This window comes from Zasmidium cellare, assembly GCF_010093935.1.
Source record: "Zasmidium cellare ATCC 36951 unplaced genomic scaffold M409scaffold_68, whole genome shotgun sequence".
Classification (NCBI taxonomy): Eukaryota; Fungi; Ascomycota; class Dothideomycetes; order Mycosphaerellales; family Mycosphaerellaceae; genus Zasmidium; species Zasmidium cellare.
This window is the reverse complement of record NW_022987012.1, coordinates 1-16,630: the sequence shown is the minus strand read 5'-3', so window position 1 is coordinate 16,630 and position 16,630 is coordinate 1. Positions and strand designations below refer to the sequence as shown.

Below are 16,630 nucleotides of genomic sequence, written 5' to 3'. Positions count from 1 at the left end.
GTGAATCTTGAAGTCAGGACGGGAAGTCTTCTCCATCAGAGTTCCAGAGGCGAATATCGGTTCTAGGTCATTCAATTAGGCTCTCACTGGAGTCAAACCTGGTCGATTGATCGTGTGTACCGATTCACGGTCTTGCTCGACACTTTGCAAGCAAATCTCTGCTGGTGGAATAGGCGACTTTTACCAGGAACTTTTGAAATTACAAGGCGGTATCCTGGGCTGGAGACGGAAGGTGCAGGATTCGCGAAGGGAGAGAAGAAGGGGAGGGAATGTTCATGTCGACTCATCAAAGGTCTGCGGAGACGGCACATAAGATAGGTGTTGTACACATTGGGCGACAAAATGAAAAGGGTGAGCGAAGAAACTTCAAATGCGCATAGACAACTTCACGTTCTTATCCTCTTGTACACAAGCTGCCGCGATAATCTCTCCATATCCCCTGATACACAACTCTCTAGCAGCCTCATCACCACCAATTCTACCATATACCGTACTGTCATTCAACCCATGCGCCGCCAGCCCAAACAAACCTGTCGCGATGCAATCTCGAACACCTATTCCGACCGCCAGACACACATCTAATGCTCCTGACTCGGATCCAAGATCCTCTGACAGTCCTCCATGTCCTGGATGATGGCATTGAACGCACTCTCACAATTCTTCCACACCTGGTTGCGGTTGAAGTTGCCGCGCTGCGTCCAGATGACGTCCATCAGCGCCGCGTGGACTTGCTCGAGCTGCTCCAGTGAGAGGCCGCTACTCTTCCTCACGAGCATGCTCTGGAAGTCCTGCAGCTTGTCTTCGTCGATGATGAACTGGTTCGAGCGGGAGAGCTCGTTGTGCTCGTCGTCGTCCTCCGTGTTAAGGAGGGCGGAGATGGACGATGCGCGGTGGCTTGTGCGGGGAGGTCCCATCTGTTGCGAAGAGTGCGATGGCTGCGAGCTTAGCTGAGACTCCAGAGATGGGTCTTGCGTGGCCGGTTCTTGACTGCCTCCTCTTGGCCCGTAGTTCGAGAAGTCGGGCTGATGTCGAGGAACTCCGTTCGAGGCTTGCGTGCCAGAAGCGCCACTGCTGCGGTCGCTATTCTTGGTCGACAGACTGTTCGGGTACCGCTCTGCTTGAGATCCAGCGGCAATGGCTCCAGGTGCCGTCATTTGGGTGTTGTGCGCCTGGGTCTGTGTTTGATCCTGATGAGGATCTTGCGTTTCCAACTGGCTATTGTTTTGCATATCAGAGTCTTCTTGTGGGCGAGATGGTACACTCGAGCCGTTGGTTTGGTGCGATGGGTAGCTGCCATTCGTCTGCGTGGTGCTCCACGGAATCGATTGTGGACTTGGACCACCAACAGGAGGCGCGGCGGTCGGGAACAGCTGACGTCCAGGGACTTCTTGCCCAAGAACCACTGGCCCAGATGTATCTGTAGTTGTCTTCGAGGCGTTGAAAGGCGGCACATTTGGCACAATCTTGGGCACTTCTTGGCCTTGGCGTTGAGCTTCCCGTATCTTGTCCAGGCGCTCCTGCTCGCGCTGCTGTTCACGCTGATACACTGCCTCGCAATCGGCAGCCAACACGGGCATCGTCGTTTCAAACGTGGTCATGTCTACTTCGACGTTGGCAACCATCTCATTGGCCTTGAGTGTGCGCTCTTGATCTCCAATTGTCTTTGCGTCTTTCGCCAGGCGCTTGATGTCTGCAAGGAAGTCTTTCGGACGCTTGTAGTAGCCGTTCGACAGACGCTTCTCAATCGTGACGATCTCCAGGTTGTAGAAAAACTTGCCAGAAGCAACCTCTCGCAGCCCAGGCACACCCTTTTCGTCTTGCTCAATTTCGTAAGGGCGGAACAGTTGCTGTTGCTGTCTCTGCTCTTCTGTGAGATCTGTTGTGAGAACAGTAGGATCCTGTTCGTCGTACAGGTAGGAGATCGTCGCATCGTCAATGACCGCCGTCCTAAACTTCTTGTACTTGAGCTTGATCTGATCCATCACGCCTTGGATATGAAGCTTGAGCATGTTTAGAGTGTGACGATCTCTCTTCTTCTGAGCTTTCAACGCCTCCTTGCTAGGGCCCTCGGGCTCCTTTGGCGCGGGTGCAACAGGCAACTCGGCGAGTTTGCGTTTCTTTCTGGCACCCGCCTCAGGAAATTCGGATGGGTTCTTGCGGATTATGTTGATCACATTGTTGAAGAAGTCGTTTCTCGCAACCTCATCTGGTCGAGGCAATTCGTACTGATTGCTGGTCGAGTATCCGAACAATTCGCGAAGCATTCGTGGGTCTGGTTTCTCATCATCCGGCTGCAATTCCATGGTGGCGAGCAGGAGGACAGGGTCCGTGGGTGGTAGGCTTCGAAGCAGTCCAACAAAGGTCTTCTTTGCAGTTTCGGCAACTGTCTCGTACCAGATATTGACATCCGGGATGTAGATGACGCTGGGCTTGTGCCGCTTGACTTCCTCGAAAAGTTGGACGACAGCTGCTTCGGACGACTAGACATTCATTAGCATTTGTTCACAAGTTGGGGTAGAAGCTTCACTTACCCTGCTGGAATCCTTCACCAGCGTTGGCAGGTCGAAGCTCTGAACATGCAGGCCTTCAAACTTGCTGAGAAGCGCGGCTCCCAGGTAATGCTGACCCATGCCAGCCACGCCACGGATCAGGAGCCTGGGTCGAAAGATGCGAGAAGCCTCGAACTCGCGTTGCATAACCTCTTTCTCAAAGCCAAGCTCGTCATCGCGGTTGTCATACATGGCCTCCTCGAGTGCTGTAGCTTTTCGCTTACGTGGTATGGCCTTGTCAATGCGATTCGAAATCTCCTTGAGCGGCTTTCGTAGGAGAGGCTCCACCTCCTTCTTCAAAGGCGCAGCTCCAGAGGCAGCTGCACGCTCAGACGAAGGCACGATCTTGTTCACTGAGATCATGAAGTCCTTGGCCAAGACTTTGATCTGAGTAGGATCGATGATGAGCTTCTGTTCGCTGGAATAGATCTGCGGGAACGTGCCCTGCACAGCATTCAAGGCAGCTTCTGTGCAGAGAGCGCGCAAGTCGGCACCACCGTATCCACGAGTGAGTCCTGCGAGCTCGTCTTTGAATTGAGGCTTCAATGGCGGATCCCAGCCCTTGGTGTGGATGTCGATGATCTTGCGTCGACCGTCTACGTCTGGCAGAGGGAAGTAGAACTCTCTGTCGAAACGGCCAGGTCGTCGAAGAGCAGGATCAACGGAGTCGGGGCGATTGGTGGCGCCAATGACAATGACCTGACCTCTACCATCCATGCCGTCCATGAGAGCAAGGAGCGTGGCCACAATAGAAGCGTGAATCTGCTCCTGCTTACTGGATCGTACAGGTGCCAGGCCATCGATTTCGTCGAAGAAGATGATACTGGGCTGGTTCTTGCGCGCTTCTTCAAACAAAAGGCGAAGCTGCTTTTCTGCCTCGCCAACCCACTTGCTGAGCGCATCAGCTCCCTTCCTCATGTAGAACGTGACCTTGCGTCCATGAGAGCTGACGCTAGACGCCAGCGCTCGAGCCAAAAGAGTCTTTCCGGTACCTGGAGGGCCATGGAAGAGGACTCCTCGAGGTGGAGTGACGTGGAAGCGTTGGAAGACTTCAGGGTATAGCAGTGGCAGGGTCACCATCTCCTTCAGTTGGTTGATGTGATTGTCGAGACCACCCACGCCATCAAAGTTGACGTTTGGATCGACACCCAGAGGGTCGGCGTCTGCAAGTGCCTTCTTGTCCTTGACCTTTCCAAGTCCGGGAGGACCACCTCCAGCGCCTTGTATGGGATCGGCATTGTGGGCTTGGGGAACAGCGAATGGCTTGGGCATCGCAGATGTCGGTGTCATCCCCACAGTCCCGCCGAGACCGCCTTGCTGGCCTCGCATTCCACCTTCATCGTCACTGCTGTCTGAGTCGACACCACCAGTAGCACCAATACCGTCAGGGCCACCCAACACAGGTGGTGGTCCTCCTGCTCCACCAAAAGGTCCAGATGTCGAGAACAAGCTGCGATAGTTGTGACCACCGCCACCGGTACGTCGATTGCGTTGAGGAGTGGCAGCAGGTGCTGCTGGAGCATCGTCATCTTCTATGGGTAGCAGGAGCTCAGGCCGCAGGATGCGATAGTCTGGTCGGTTTCCCCGGTTGCGCAAATTTGGTTCGAATGTGATTTCTGCAGCTCGCTGCGTGGTTCGCTTCCTCGGCCTCCTATTCCGGCGATTGTCTTCCTCGAGATCAGCTGCCTCATCTGCAATCTCATCTGGATCCAGCTCCTCTTCCTCAGGCGAGCGTCTAGACTGACTTCTGTTTGAGGCCGCTTTACCACGAGTGAGTCTGCCCGAACGTCTGCCACCCTGAGAGCTTGCTTCTGCACTGCTTCTCCCTCGAGGCGGCTTGAGATGGTCGTCAGATTCTGACAGTTCTTCATCAGCATCGACTTCGCCCTCGGCATCCGGCTCGAAGTCGCTGATCTGTTCAGCTTCCGACTTCCTGGTCCGTTGGGAGCGCCGGGTTCTGCTAATCGTTTGCGACAGTGGAGGAGTGGAGGCTTTGCGAGTACGTCGCGTTCGTCCGCCTCTCGTGATAGGTTCGTCATCTTCTTCGTTGTCCTCTGGATCAGGTTGGGATTCCTGCACGACGACTTCCTCTTCCTCGTCCTCATACTCCATACGTATGTCTTCGTCTTTCTCTTCTTGATCCGAAGTCTGGGAAATCTGTTTTTCTGCGGCAACTTCGAGCTGGGAAAAGGACTCCTGTCCCTCGACAGTCTGAGATTGACCGAAAAGCGAGTCTTCCTGAGATGCCTCCATTATGGCACTTGGTGGCTTCTTGAGCCCTTTGCCTCCTCGTGTAGGTCTACGGCTTCCCTCCGGCTCTGGAGTGGCTGTACCAGCTCGTGCAACTTGTTCGTGCTTGCCAGAATCAGTCAGAGCCACCAGAGGTTGTTGTTCGTCGTGAGACAAGCGACTGCTCCTACGAGCGCCTGCCGCACCCGAAGCTTGAGGGGTCGGCTCCCTCTTCAGCGTGTGACTCGTGGTTCTCGACCGGGTAGATCGTCCTTCGACCATCTTCCCTTTGCCAATTTCGAGCTTGACGATGAGTGACGGCTTCTTGAGAGTGTCACGCGCCGATCCACGGGACCTAGCAGGTGTTGGTGCGATGGGGTCGCGGTCACTGTCTGTCGCTGCTATCTCTTCTTCTTCGTCGGACTCCTCCTCATACTTGACCGGCTTCTTGGCCGCTCTCCTCACGCTTCTTCCAGTTCTTGGATTGGTCTCGACAGGGTCGTCGTCGTCTTCAGAATCGCCCGCAAATGACTCCTCCTCTTCGCTGGGGTCGCCGCTGTCGGGCTCGATGTCGCTGTCGTTGTAGGCGTCGCGTGGTCGCTTGGCGCGCTTGCGAGGAGAGCCTTTGTTTGACTTGCGCGATCGTCGCTCGCGTGGAGGAGACTCGGCGCCGTAGTCGAGGTCTTCGGGATCCGACTTGTTTGGGTCGTAATCCTCGAGCTTGCGTTTGTAACCAGCCATGAGACAGCGCGGCGGCTTGAACGAGCGGGCCGACTTTCACGCAGCGGGGAGCTCACGTGGGTTGGAGCATGAAATGGGGCGTGCGGTGATGGAAGTTGTTGTTGTGCGGGCTGGGGAGGTCCACGACAGAGCTGCGAGGAACGGGCGCAAGTCGCCTGACGCGCTAGGACCCGGTCAACAAGAATCGCGGTCGGTGTGAATGCAACGGCTCAAGTCGCGGAGCGCTTAATATGGAATTTATTTAGGATGATGGCGGTCCTCTGGATGGGAGTGCAAGGCAGCAGGCGGCGATGGAGGCAACAGATGGCGAGGATGCATGGGTGGGTGGATGATTGCTTGCGCACGTGACGCTAGGCTTTTGATAACAGCCAAGCCACGCCGGAGCAGTAATACAAACCAGGCTTTCAACAACACATTTAACACCTTTGTTAATTCTATATACAACATCCATTTTCGAAGCCGAAAACTATAGCAAGAGTGTCGCGAAGACATTCTGAGCCGATCGGTACCTCTTTTGGCCCCCCAAACCACTCTTTGAACCCATTCTCGAGGGATGCCAATTCATTATTCAGGAACAGGTATGCTGCATCCCGGGGGATCTCTGAGCTACGATGCCGCTATCGTGAGTTCTAATTCAACCTCACCTCCTCTCGCTCGAGAGTGCTCGAGTGCCGTCCGCTTAAGTAAGCCTGGCTCCTCGTGACGAGGTCTCTCCCCGTCCGCTGTCTGCCCTTGGCCTTGTTCTCGACATTTGTGGCTCCTTCCAACGCCTGCGTTTTGATCATGGGAGTCATCACCCCTCTTCAAACACAGCATCGCCTGAGAGGACCTCACCGGCGTCATTGACTTTCACGGAACAGGGCATGCTAAAATTTCGGAGATCGAAAGCCAGGATCTCATCGTCTCTCCTAGCATATGCGAATGAGTTCGGTTTTCTTGGTGTAGATTTTGTAGCTGGTAGTTGGATGTGCGACTGGAGCGCCTGGAGACGATAGACCTCCGTCGCAAAGCTTCGTTTCCTGATCAAATGTCGCACGTGACAGTGTAATGGCTGGCATGGCTCGTCTCAGGAACTTGGCAGGTCGCCGTTTTGTGCATGGGCAGAACGATAACCTGTCTCTTCATGGCATGCATTCGTCTGCAGTCCAGAAGATAACGAGCGTGTTGTTGAAACTGATTGAATGTTGTACCTTCCTTGTGCGGAGGAATTGACGCAAGTCTCCGGTCGCCGCCACGGCCGAGGAGCTGGGCGCGAGGTTGATTGGGTTTTGAAAAGCTGCCCTGCTGCGGTGCGAGGAACTTTTTTGAGCTCTTCCATCCATCGACCGTGAGGCCTTTTCAGCGTGATTTTATTCCGCTTGCGCCTCACTCGCTGGTGCCATTATCTCCTCCGTCGCAAACCTCACCTCACCGCGAACGCCTTTTCGGATCCGCAAGACGTCGGGGCGGATCGGCGACTGCCACGCTAGATCCTTAACCGCCTCCACACTCCAACCACCGACCGGCGACAAGTTGCGACAACACCTTCGCATTCGTTGCACCACTCGTTCATTTGACCTTCCCTCCACGCACCCTGTACACCACCTCCACCACCACTAGCTGCAGCTCCTCAAACTGCAGTGCCACAAGCTCGCTGTCATGGAGCAGGTCACGGGGAAGATGGAGCGAGTAAAAGACTCGGTGAAGGAGACTCTGGTCGGCACTGAGGACGAGCCTCAGATGTCGCTGCAGTCGAGACAGGAGTTCATGCAGCACGCAGTCAAGGATGAGACCTCCGGCGAATACTACATGTCGGAGAAGCAGTTCATCGACGCTGTTGCACCCGCCGGCGAAGACTATGTAGGTCTCTACTTTTCTTTCTTGTCCATTGCGGTCGATACTGGAGATGGACCACATTGGTTCGAGCTGACAATGGCAACAGCACAAGATCAAGCGCGACCAGTACGCCGTCCTCTTCCAGATCGCCGACCGAAATCAGAAGAATCGCGTCACCCTGCAAGACTGGTCAGTCTTCAACAACCTCCTCGCCAAGCCAGACGCCGAGTACGAAATCGCTTTCCGCCTCTTCGCCGACTCTGACTCTGGTCTCGTCGATTTCAACACGTTCAAGGATGTCTACGCACGCAACAAGACTAGCGACAGCATCCCCTTCAACTGGGATAGCGATTGGGCCAAGCTCTACCTTGGCGGCAAGAAGCATCGACACAGCATGACATATCCGCAATTCGCACAGATGCTGCGTGGTCTGCAAGGCGAGCGCGTGCGTCAGGCGTTCTTGCACTTCGACAAGAATGGCGACGGCTACATCGAGCCTGAGGAGTTTCAGCGCATCATCGTCGAGACCGCCTCACACAAGCTATCTGACCACCTCCTTGAGAATCTGCCCACCCTCTGCAACATCAGCCCAGGATCTAGAATATCCTACGCCAATGTTCGAGCTTTCCAGAACATCATTCGAGAGATGGACCTCGTCGAGCTTCTCATCCGCAACGCCATCGCCAAGTCTCCCGACGGCAAGATCACGCGACAAGACTTCCAGAACGAAGCTTCAAGATCCGCTCGCTTCTCTCAATTCACTCCAATGGAGACCGATATCCTCTTCCACTTTGCGTCTCTCGACCACCCGTCCGGCCGTCTAGGAATTCAAGACTTTGCTCGCGTGCTCGATGCCAGCTGGCGCGCTGGTCCCGATGGCACCGATGATCCGCTTCATGGCGTGTCTGACCTGGCCACCAAAGCCGTCGCCAAGTCTGGAAGCGTCGTCCACGATATCCTGGTCTCAGTGCATCACTTCGCACTCGGTTCGCTTGCCGGTGCCTTCGGTGCCTTCATGGTCTACCCCATCGACTTGGTCAAGACTCGAATGCAGAATCAACGCTCTGCCAATGTGGGTCAGCTGCTTTACAAGAACAGCTTCGATTGCTTTGGCAAGGTGTTCAGGAATGAGGGCATTCGCGGTCTGTACTCCGGTGTCCTGCCCCAGCTCGTCGGTGTGGCTCCTGAGAAGGCCATCAAATTGACGGTCAACGACCTCGTCCGTGGCAAGTTCACCGACAAGAAGACGGGCGATATCCCCACTTGGGCGGAGATCCTCGCTGGTGGCTCGGCAGGTGCGTGTCAGGTCGTCTTCACCAACCCACTCGAGATTGTGAAGATTCGGCTGCAAGTTCAGGGTGAGGCCATTCGCGCCGCGGCTCAAGAGGGCGAGACGATTAAGAAGCGCTCGGCTCTCTGGATCGTGCGTCACCTTGGTCTTGCCGGTTTGTACAAGGGTGCATCGGCATGCTTGCTGCGCGACGTCCCATTCTCAGCAATCTATTTCCCAACCTACGCCCACCTGAAGAAGGACTTCTTCGGCGAATCTCAGACCAAGAAGCTTGGCGTCTTGCAGCTCCTCACTGCTGGTGCTATTGCTGGTATGCCAGCTGCTTACCTCACCACGCCCTGCGACGTTATCAAGACCCGTCTCCAGGTCGAGGCTCGCAAGGGTGACACCACCTACACTGGCCTCCGCGACTGCGCACGCAAGGTCTTCCAAGAGGAGGGCTTCAAGGCCTTCTTCAAGGGCGGACCAGCTCGTATCGTGCGTTCTTCGCCACAATTCGGTTTCACACTCGCCGCGTACGAAGTCTTGCAGGGGCTTCTCCCATTCCCCGGCGAAGGCGAACCCAAGGACGTCGGTCCTCGCGGCAGCCTCGAGCCAGCCACCGGATTGCACGAGGCCAAGGCTCCTCTGCCACACCTGCGTTGCCGCAACGCACTCAAGATCATCAACGACCTGGACCTTGGATTCGGCAAGATTCAGCCACCTCGAGAGGGTGGAGTGACAGGCTGGCTGGGTGGTAAACTGACTGGTGCGAAGGACCAAGCTCAGCCACCTCCAGTGGCGAAGTAAACTTCGCATCATCGGTAAGTCTTTTTGTGATTCTTCGTGCTTTGTGACTGTGTGATTTCGACGAACCGCGAGCAGCGGCAGTGAGCAGCAACAGCGAGCAGCAGCAGCAGCAAGCGGCGAATCGGATACAGCAGAGCAGAAGTACGGCAGAGCACCGCAGAGCACAGCAGACAACGACGACACATGTTCAATTACGGGATCGGATTCTTCGCAGCATAGCGTAACTGGCGCAAGCGGGCGTTTCGAGGAGCAAGCGGGTCTTGCTGCGCATCATCGCCGCCACGGAAGCGATTCTCAAGGGTTTCAAGGGTTTGCTTTTTGCTTGCATATGGGATGGAGAAGAGAGCGGAAGCCAACGGCACAGCGTTGTCGTTGACTACTACAACTAGATGAGACATCGAGAGCATGCATGGAGTGTGAGAAGATACGGCATGGGACGGACAGAGACGACTACGGCCTCTGAGACGGTAGCGCGGCGACTTGCTTTCTTTTTGCTTCTAGATGAGAGATGATGCTGTGTAGAGAGCCTTCGAAGGGACTGAATAGATTGGTCCCGTGTCTTTTAGACAGATCGATGTGCTGCTTGTATCAAAAGTGTACCTCTGTGAAAAAGATCGACTCCTCACACCCTGACACCGTCAATCTTCTACATTCACGTCGTGTGGACGGGAAACTTTGGAATGGATGACTTCCTTAAGCAACAATAAGGATGAGACTGTATCCAAGTGGGAGACGGTGGAGAGTGGTAAGATCGAGACCGACGACAGAGTATCGTTCGAGGGCTCTAAAAGTCTCACTGTCGCCAACACCTCATCACAACTTCGCCTTCGCACTCCCTCCTCCCGCACCCTCCTCCAAACTCCCACACCTCCCCAACATCCACCTCCCCACATCCCCCGCAAAAGTAACCTTATCCTCCCCGGGCTCCGCATGCAACTTATGATACCACCCCTCATAAACCCTAAACTCCTTATCCTCCACCTCCACCCTCCCAAACCACTCTCGACAAACCCTCTCACTAAGAATCTGATCCCCGGTCCCAAATCCAACCCACAACCTCGTCTTCCCTCCCTCCCCAACCCCATCCCTCACAACGACTTTATCGTTCTCGAGATCAGAAGCACGATCCAGCATCCCCGCCAACCCCTCCAGCGTCCCCGTATCATGACACAGCTCATCCGCCTCATACGCCCGCACGACCTCCTCATCCCGACACAACTTCCCCGGCTCCAGCTGATTCACCATCTGTCGACTCGGCAACACCCTCCCCGCCAACCGCCCCAACGCCACCGTAAGCCTACTCGGCCGCGAGGACTCATGCAACGCCACGAAGGGGCTCTCGCAAAGAAACCCCCGTATTCTGCTGAGCACCTCCCGCGGCCCCGTCGCGAGGTAGCAGAGAACCTCCGCGCCGCCCATCGAGTGGCCCATCAGGAAGACTGGGACGTCTTTCCGCCCGTCGACCTCCTCTTGTGCGAAGACGTGGCGGATGAACTCGGTCATGTCGCTCATTACCCTTGCCGTGCCGCCTGTCAGGCCCTTCTCTTTCGGGGCGTGCACGCTACGGCCCCAGCCGCGCTGGTCGAAGGAGTAGGTTTTGATGGCATGCTGGGCGGCGAGGGTCGGGAAGAGGATGCCGTAGAAGTTGCAGTGGTCGCTGAAGCCGTGGATGAAGATTAGGGTGGCTGTGTGCGGGGTGGTGGGGGACCAGGTTTTGGTGTAGAGGGTGTGGCCGTCGGTGAGGGTGAGGTTGGAGGTGGTTGTTGTGTGGGTTGGAGGGGACATTTTCGCGGGAGGATGGGAGGTTGGAGTGAACGTGTGGGGTTGGAGCTCTGTTCTATTTGTTGCAGGAGTGGGGCTGGCATGTGAAAGTAATCCCTCGGCTGCTTTTTTGGACCGGGGGCGAATGTCACAGGTAGGCAATATGGTGTATACGAATTGTTTTTCTATTCACATCGGCCGTCATCATATATGTACATACATCCCTTCTCAAAGAGCACCTCACCCAACAAGCGGCTTCGCGCCTCCAGGCAACTTGACCTTGAAGATCAACGCCTGATTGTCAAGGTTATACCCACCCTCATCCGAGTATGTGAACTCTCCACCCTTCAAATACCCATCCTGCGTGATATAATCATTATCACTGAACGACAACAAATAGTACTCATCCGATCCCTTCCCACGGTAGCCCGTATCAACAGGAACGAGGGCAATCGACTCCCACTTCTCGTTCAGAAGACCCTCATCCTCAGCTCCGCCATTGTGCACACCGAAGCGGTTCAGCTGGCTGTTGACGTTGAAGTCGAGCCATTGGCAGTATTCTGATGCGGTGACGTTGGGCTGGAGGACACCCTTCGAAGAGGCGATTTGGCACGTCTGGCAGTCGGCTTTGCCTGCGACGTTGGTGGCGTCGGAGATGTCGAAGACGTCGATTTGTCTGTATGTGCTCTCGGTGTTCTCTGGGCCTTGGCCGCGGCCGTGGTCGGAGTCGCGGGCGAGGGTGAGGAATTGTGTGTCGCTGATGTAATGAAGCTCGCTTTGGCGGGCGACGTGAGTGTCTGGATTGTCGGTGTGGTCCTCGCGGTTCAGGGGCACAACGTATTCGCCCACAAGTCGTGGGGAGCGGCCAGTGATGTCGTACTCCAACAGACGAGCGTAGCGAGAGTTCTTGTTTTTCGAGCCTCCGTCCTGGATCAAGGCGGACTGGGTAAGGGCGTAGATTCGGGTGCCGGCTGGGTTGACAGAGAAGCCCTCCAGACCCTGGTTGTTCGCGCGTCCAGATGTTGGATCTTCTGGAACCGGCGAGAGTTCTGGGTTGTATCTGGGCGGGTTGTCTGAGCTGAACGATTCGCTGTTGTTACGGATAGGAATGAAAGCATCTGGAGGGCGAATGGCCTGGACCATGCGGCCGCGAGAGTTGAATTTGTACACATAGTCTCCATACTCGTCCGAAATCCAAAAAGAACCATCCCGGGCCAGAGCGATGCCCTCGCAGTCAAGGGAAACGCGATAGCCACCTGGTCCCGCGCCTCCAAAGCCATCGCCTGTGTAGTTGGCCGACGGCAGATCTGGGAAACCCGGGAAGCTGAGGTATGGACCGTTAATGCCGCCATCCAAACCGACGGCTGGCTGTCCACTGGGATCCGTCAAAAGGATGGTCTCGAGCAACTTGAATCGCAGATTCTCAGCGCCTGGCTTTTGCACAGTGGCATCTTCATTTGGAGTGAACGTCAACAGGAATTTCTGCATGACAAAGGTTAGCGTTCGTCTCCAATACTGACCCAACTACACAGCCTACCTGAATCCTGGCCTGATAATTCAAGGTCCCCTCCGTGTTCCAGCCTCGATCCGGCACAGCATACAGCAGTCCAGTGTAGCTCTTCCCGACCCGTCGCCACGAGCGAGCATCAATGGTAATGGAAGACCCGATACCACCAAGTGTGTCGCCTGCCTTATCACGGGCATTGCTGGCAATCTTGCCGTATCCTGCCAGCTCTTCATAGACGTACGTCTTGCCGCCGCAAGTCGTCGTGTTCACAGCAGATGACGAATTGCCTCCGCCATCATGACCGCCACCACCGCCATAGTGCCATTGGGGCACAGCTGTAACGAGAGAAAGGCTCGAAAGCGCCAGTGGCACAGTCGCCGCTAGACTCTTGGAGAACAACATCGCGAAAGGGAAGATTCAACAGTGAACAGAAGAAGAAGCAGAAATGAATACTCAGCCTCTTCTTCTATACCCATCCATCTCCGCCATGCAATCGACAGCCAAGAACATGATGTTCGACTATCGGCACAAATGGTTCCTTGGAGATGCACGCGGTGGTGGTAGTGCCAGGGTCCTCAATGCCGTTCCTGCATAGCAACTGGCTCAAATGGGGAGGTCGCCGAAAGCTTGCAGGATCTAGGCGAGCACACGAGGGGCGGCTTGCGGCTGTGATTCGATGGCCGTTTAATGGAATTGGCATCAGGCTGCATCGATGAGGCGACTCGGAGGTGGGACGGTCTTGTCTTTCTTCAGCTTCGAAATGTTTGGCGTGGGAGATGTGGTGGCGGTGGTTTTTGTTGATGACAGCATTGAATCACCCCACGGACGGGAGTGAATCGAGCCATCCAAAGGGGTTTGGCGCCAGTCCTGAACCTTGAGCTTTGACCCACATCTAACGCACGGGCCGCATCGACGACACCTCTGGATTTGAGGGCTGACCTCGTGATGATTCCAACCGCATTTCTGCTTAGTGGAGCGAGATATGTTGAACGACACACAGGCTTCGCAGGCCTCGTGGTCCGAGAGTCGCTCCCTAGGCAGAGTACTGTACGTCCAAGTACCAAGGGACGGATTGGACGGCCGGACGTGTTCTCACGAACACCAGTACGTTCATATGTATGTCTGTCAGGTACGAGGAGAAATGTCCACACGCATGGAAGACTTGACATTATCTACCGTTGTCCTGGCTAGATCAAAGCAGCAGTAGCTTCTTGCCTAAGTCTACCATACGTAACACAATTCTGTCAAGACATTTGCTCCCCATCGTCCTCAACTTGCTGCTCATGACGAGCTCCTTGATAGTCTATTAATTGCAGGGATAACCATAACACACGAGCAAATCCTCCCCACTACCAAGGCCAAGTACGGGAATATAACAAGTCTTAGACGCCGAGTTCGAATAGCAGCTTCCAATCTTGCTCCCATCGCCACCAGCAAGATAGTAGTCCCAAGCGTCGCCGTTCCGGTAGAAATTCATCTCGCCCAGTCCGCAGAGGCCTGCCGAGATCTGAAAAAAGGTGCTCCCGGTGCTTGCGTCTGCGTTTCCGGAATCGACGTAGCCGGTACGGTCGTTATGGAACATGCAATTGCAGTTCCAATAGTTGGAAGGACAGGCCAATTGTTGATCGCTGCCTCCTGAGCCAGTGCCGATACTTGCAGTGAGGACGTGGAAGTCGCCCAGGCATAGATTGATGAGGCCAGAAGCGGCGATCAGAGCAACCCGTCGCAACATTTTCGATAAGTGAACAGTATCGTACAGGAGGAATGGCGGAGTTTTGTGTTGTTGGGGGTTCGTCTTGGAATGCTGATAGATAGAGATTCGTAGGGATGGAAAACCACAATGTTGTAGGCAATCGGCTTGTACCTGAGCGCTCGTCTTGTTAAATATCATACATCACCGCGCAAGCATTTCCACAAAATCGCAGCATGGATTTACAAACACAAGACATATCTTTCCAAACACACTCGTCATCACTGCGCGGCCGCATAGCTCTAGGAACACGGGAAAGACAATTGTAGTTCCAGCGCCGTTCAAACGCTATAATGAACGATGTTACAGAGAATCTGCGTAAGGTGTGCGTATGTATACGGTTGAAGCTAGAGGATAAGCGCTGCTTTCACTACCTTCTATGTTTGTCATATGTTGGGACACTAGTCGACAAGGCTGTATCCGCTAGGGATCTCGTAAGGCTTTTAACCGCATGTTAGTTCGTTCGACTTGAGGAATCAATTCTTTGCCTCGCCGTATATGGCTGGCTGACATGTTGGAACACAATGGGCTCCCTCTGGGCGTATACAAATTATTTCCGATCTCGTTAAGCGCTCGTGCTTCCTTCTTCAGGCTAGACAACATGTCCAAGAAGTACCCTTGGTATGTATGTGCCACTCCATCTTTGGATGTCGTCTTCCAATAGCATTGACCGTCCACCACCCCCATCTCTCTCCATGCGCTCAAGCGCCGAAAAGAGGCTTTCGCGGATGTTGCTACGAGTGCCACTCTCCTTTGCATCATCAGGGAGGCCGGTCTCAATCAACATCTCGATGGACTCGTGGAGACTCAACAGGTGCTCTCGAGTGAGCTGTATCAAGGGCTACGGTCTCAAAAGAACAATAAATTAGCGATCCGGACTCGGCCAGCGCGAGTAATCTCGTACACTCAAGCAACACGTAGCTCGACATGTGAACGCCAGGGAGCTATGCTAAGATCGGTACCTCGTTGGCAAAGACTCCGCAGCTGGAGTACGTTATCGAGGGCATGGACTCTGGCCGAGCCAGAGCGGCTGTGGTATCTTCCAGTTCGTCTGACGCCTGAGCGTCAACGTATCTTCGTCTGCCTTTGACTGTCTTGGAACACGCCGTATGCGAGTTTGGAAAGCGACTTGTTACTGGTGTGATACACTCACCATTATTGGTATAACTTGGAGAGGTAGCTCACTTGTCCATTCTACAAAGTGACAATCTGTGGGTACTTTCAAAAGTTCCATGGCGTTTGAAGAGGCGATTTTCTAAAGGCAGTGGACGAAAGTGGATAACTGTGGAGAGTTTCGGTTTCGGACGACGAGGTACAGTTAAACCTCTTTATAATAGTAGCGTGGTAATATTAGATTCTTATCGTTATAATAAGGGTATCGTTATATAGAGACATTACGTGCAATAGTCTTAGTATTTAGCCTACTCTAAAATAAGATAATATCTCCTACTATTAAAAGCTAACTATATATAATAGGGGGTTATAGTAATATATAGAACTCTAATTAACCTAGTACTAGGTTAAGCGTAGAACAAACTTCTACCTTCTCTATCTTCGTATACGGCGAGTATAAAATACGTACTAGAGAATTACGTATACTATTACGTAGGGAAAGTTTACTTCGGTCTCTTTTAGGTTTCTAAATATCTTTTAGTATTCTTTTATAATTACTTCCCTCTCTAGGGAGAGCTAACCCTAGCTCGTTTCCGAATCGCCTACGTACCGTATTATCGTCGTAGGGAAAAGAGTCGTTTAGTTCGTTTAGAGTCGTTCTAAGTTAGAGCGATAAATACCTATTTTCGGGTTTCTATTCGACCGCGTATACGTATACCTTACGCGTTACCTACGAGTCGTAGAGTAGTACTTTATAGATACGGAGAGATAGGGGCTTTTTCGTAGAGATATACTTACTTCTTCCGTATTAGACGATTATATAAAAGCGCCGTCTAAAGGTATATATATCGAATATTTCGTTTATCTACTAGCGAATAGGGGTAGTAGCCTAGTTAGTAAGTGTTCGAATCGAATACGAAAAGCGTTTTTTCCTAATCTAAATTCTAGCTTATCGATATCTAAAATATATTACTATAGGTAATATAGCTATATAAAACTCTAGGTACGGCGTCGTATACTCCTCGTACTCGATATACTATTAAACTTCTTACGATATAGCTTAGTAGTAAGAACTTTAATAAAAA

At 53.6% G+C, this 16,630-nt stretch overlaps 5 protein-coding genes across 5 annotated transcripts; 1 reads left to right on the top strand and 4 right to left on the bottom strand.

Moving 5' to 3' along the window:
- Positions 1-578: 578 nt before the first annotated feature.
- Positions 579-5,519, bottom strand: M409DRAFT_71380 (uncharacterized protein; the record flags this gene model as incomplete). The annotated part of the gene is made up of 2 exons (XM_033819144.1): positions 579-2,480; positions 2,532-5,519. 2 exons carry the CDS (start codon positions 5,517-5,519, stop codon positions 579-581), a joined length of 4,890 nt encoding a protein of 1,629 aa, XP_033659782.1.
- A 1,638-nt stretch (positions 5,520-7,157) lies between these two features.
- M409DRAFT_30597 (uncharacterized protein) lies at positions 7,158-9,414 on the top strand (the record flags this gene model as incomplete). Its single annotated transcript, XM_033810007.1, has 2 exons — positions 7,158-7,358; positions 7,441-9,414. The coding sequence occupies 2 exons, from the start codon at positions 7,158-7,160 to the stop codon at positions 9,412-9,414; spliced, it is 2,175 nt and encodes a 724-aa protein (XP_033659781.1).
- Positions 9,415-10,227: 813 nt separating this feature from the next.
- On the bottom strand, positions 10,228-11,199 carry M409DRAFT_71378 (uncharacterized protein; the record flags this gene model as incomplete). Its single annotated transcript, XM_033819143.1, has 1 exon — positions 10,228-11,199. The coding sequence occupies one exon, from the start codon at positions 11,197-11,199 to the stop codon at positions 10,228-10,230; it is 972 nt and encodes a 323-aa protein (XP_033659780.1).
- Positions 11,200-11,415: 216 nt separating this feature from the next.
- Positions 11,416-13,084, bottom strand: M409DRAFT_61238 (uncharacterized protein; the record flags this gene model as incomplete). Its single annotated transcript, XM_033814684.1, has 2 exons — positions 11,416-12,657; positions 12,713-13,084. 2 exons carry the CDS (start codon positions 13,082-13,084, stop codon positions 11,416-11,418), a joined length of 1,614 nt encoding a protein of 537 aa, XP_033659779.1.
- Positions 13,085-13,988: 904 nt separating this feature from the next.
- M409DRAFT_30594 (uncharacterized protein) lies at positions 13,989-14,414 on the bottom strand (the record flags this gene model as incomplete). Its single annotated transcript, XM_033810006.1, has 1 exon — positions 13,989-14,414. One exon carries the CDS (start codon positions 14,412-14,414, stop codon positions 13,989-13,991), a length of 426 nt encoding a protein of 141 aa, XP_033659778.1.
- Positions 14,415-16,630: the final 2,216 nt, after the last annotated feature.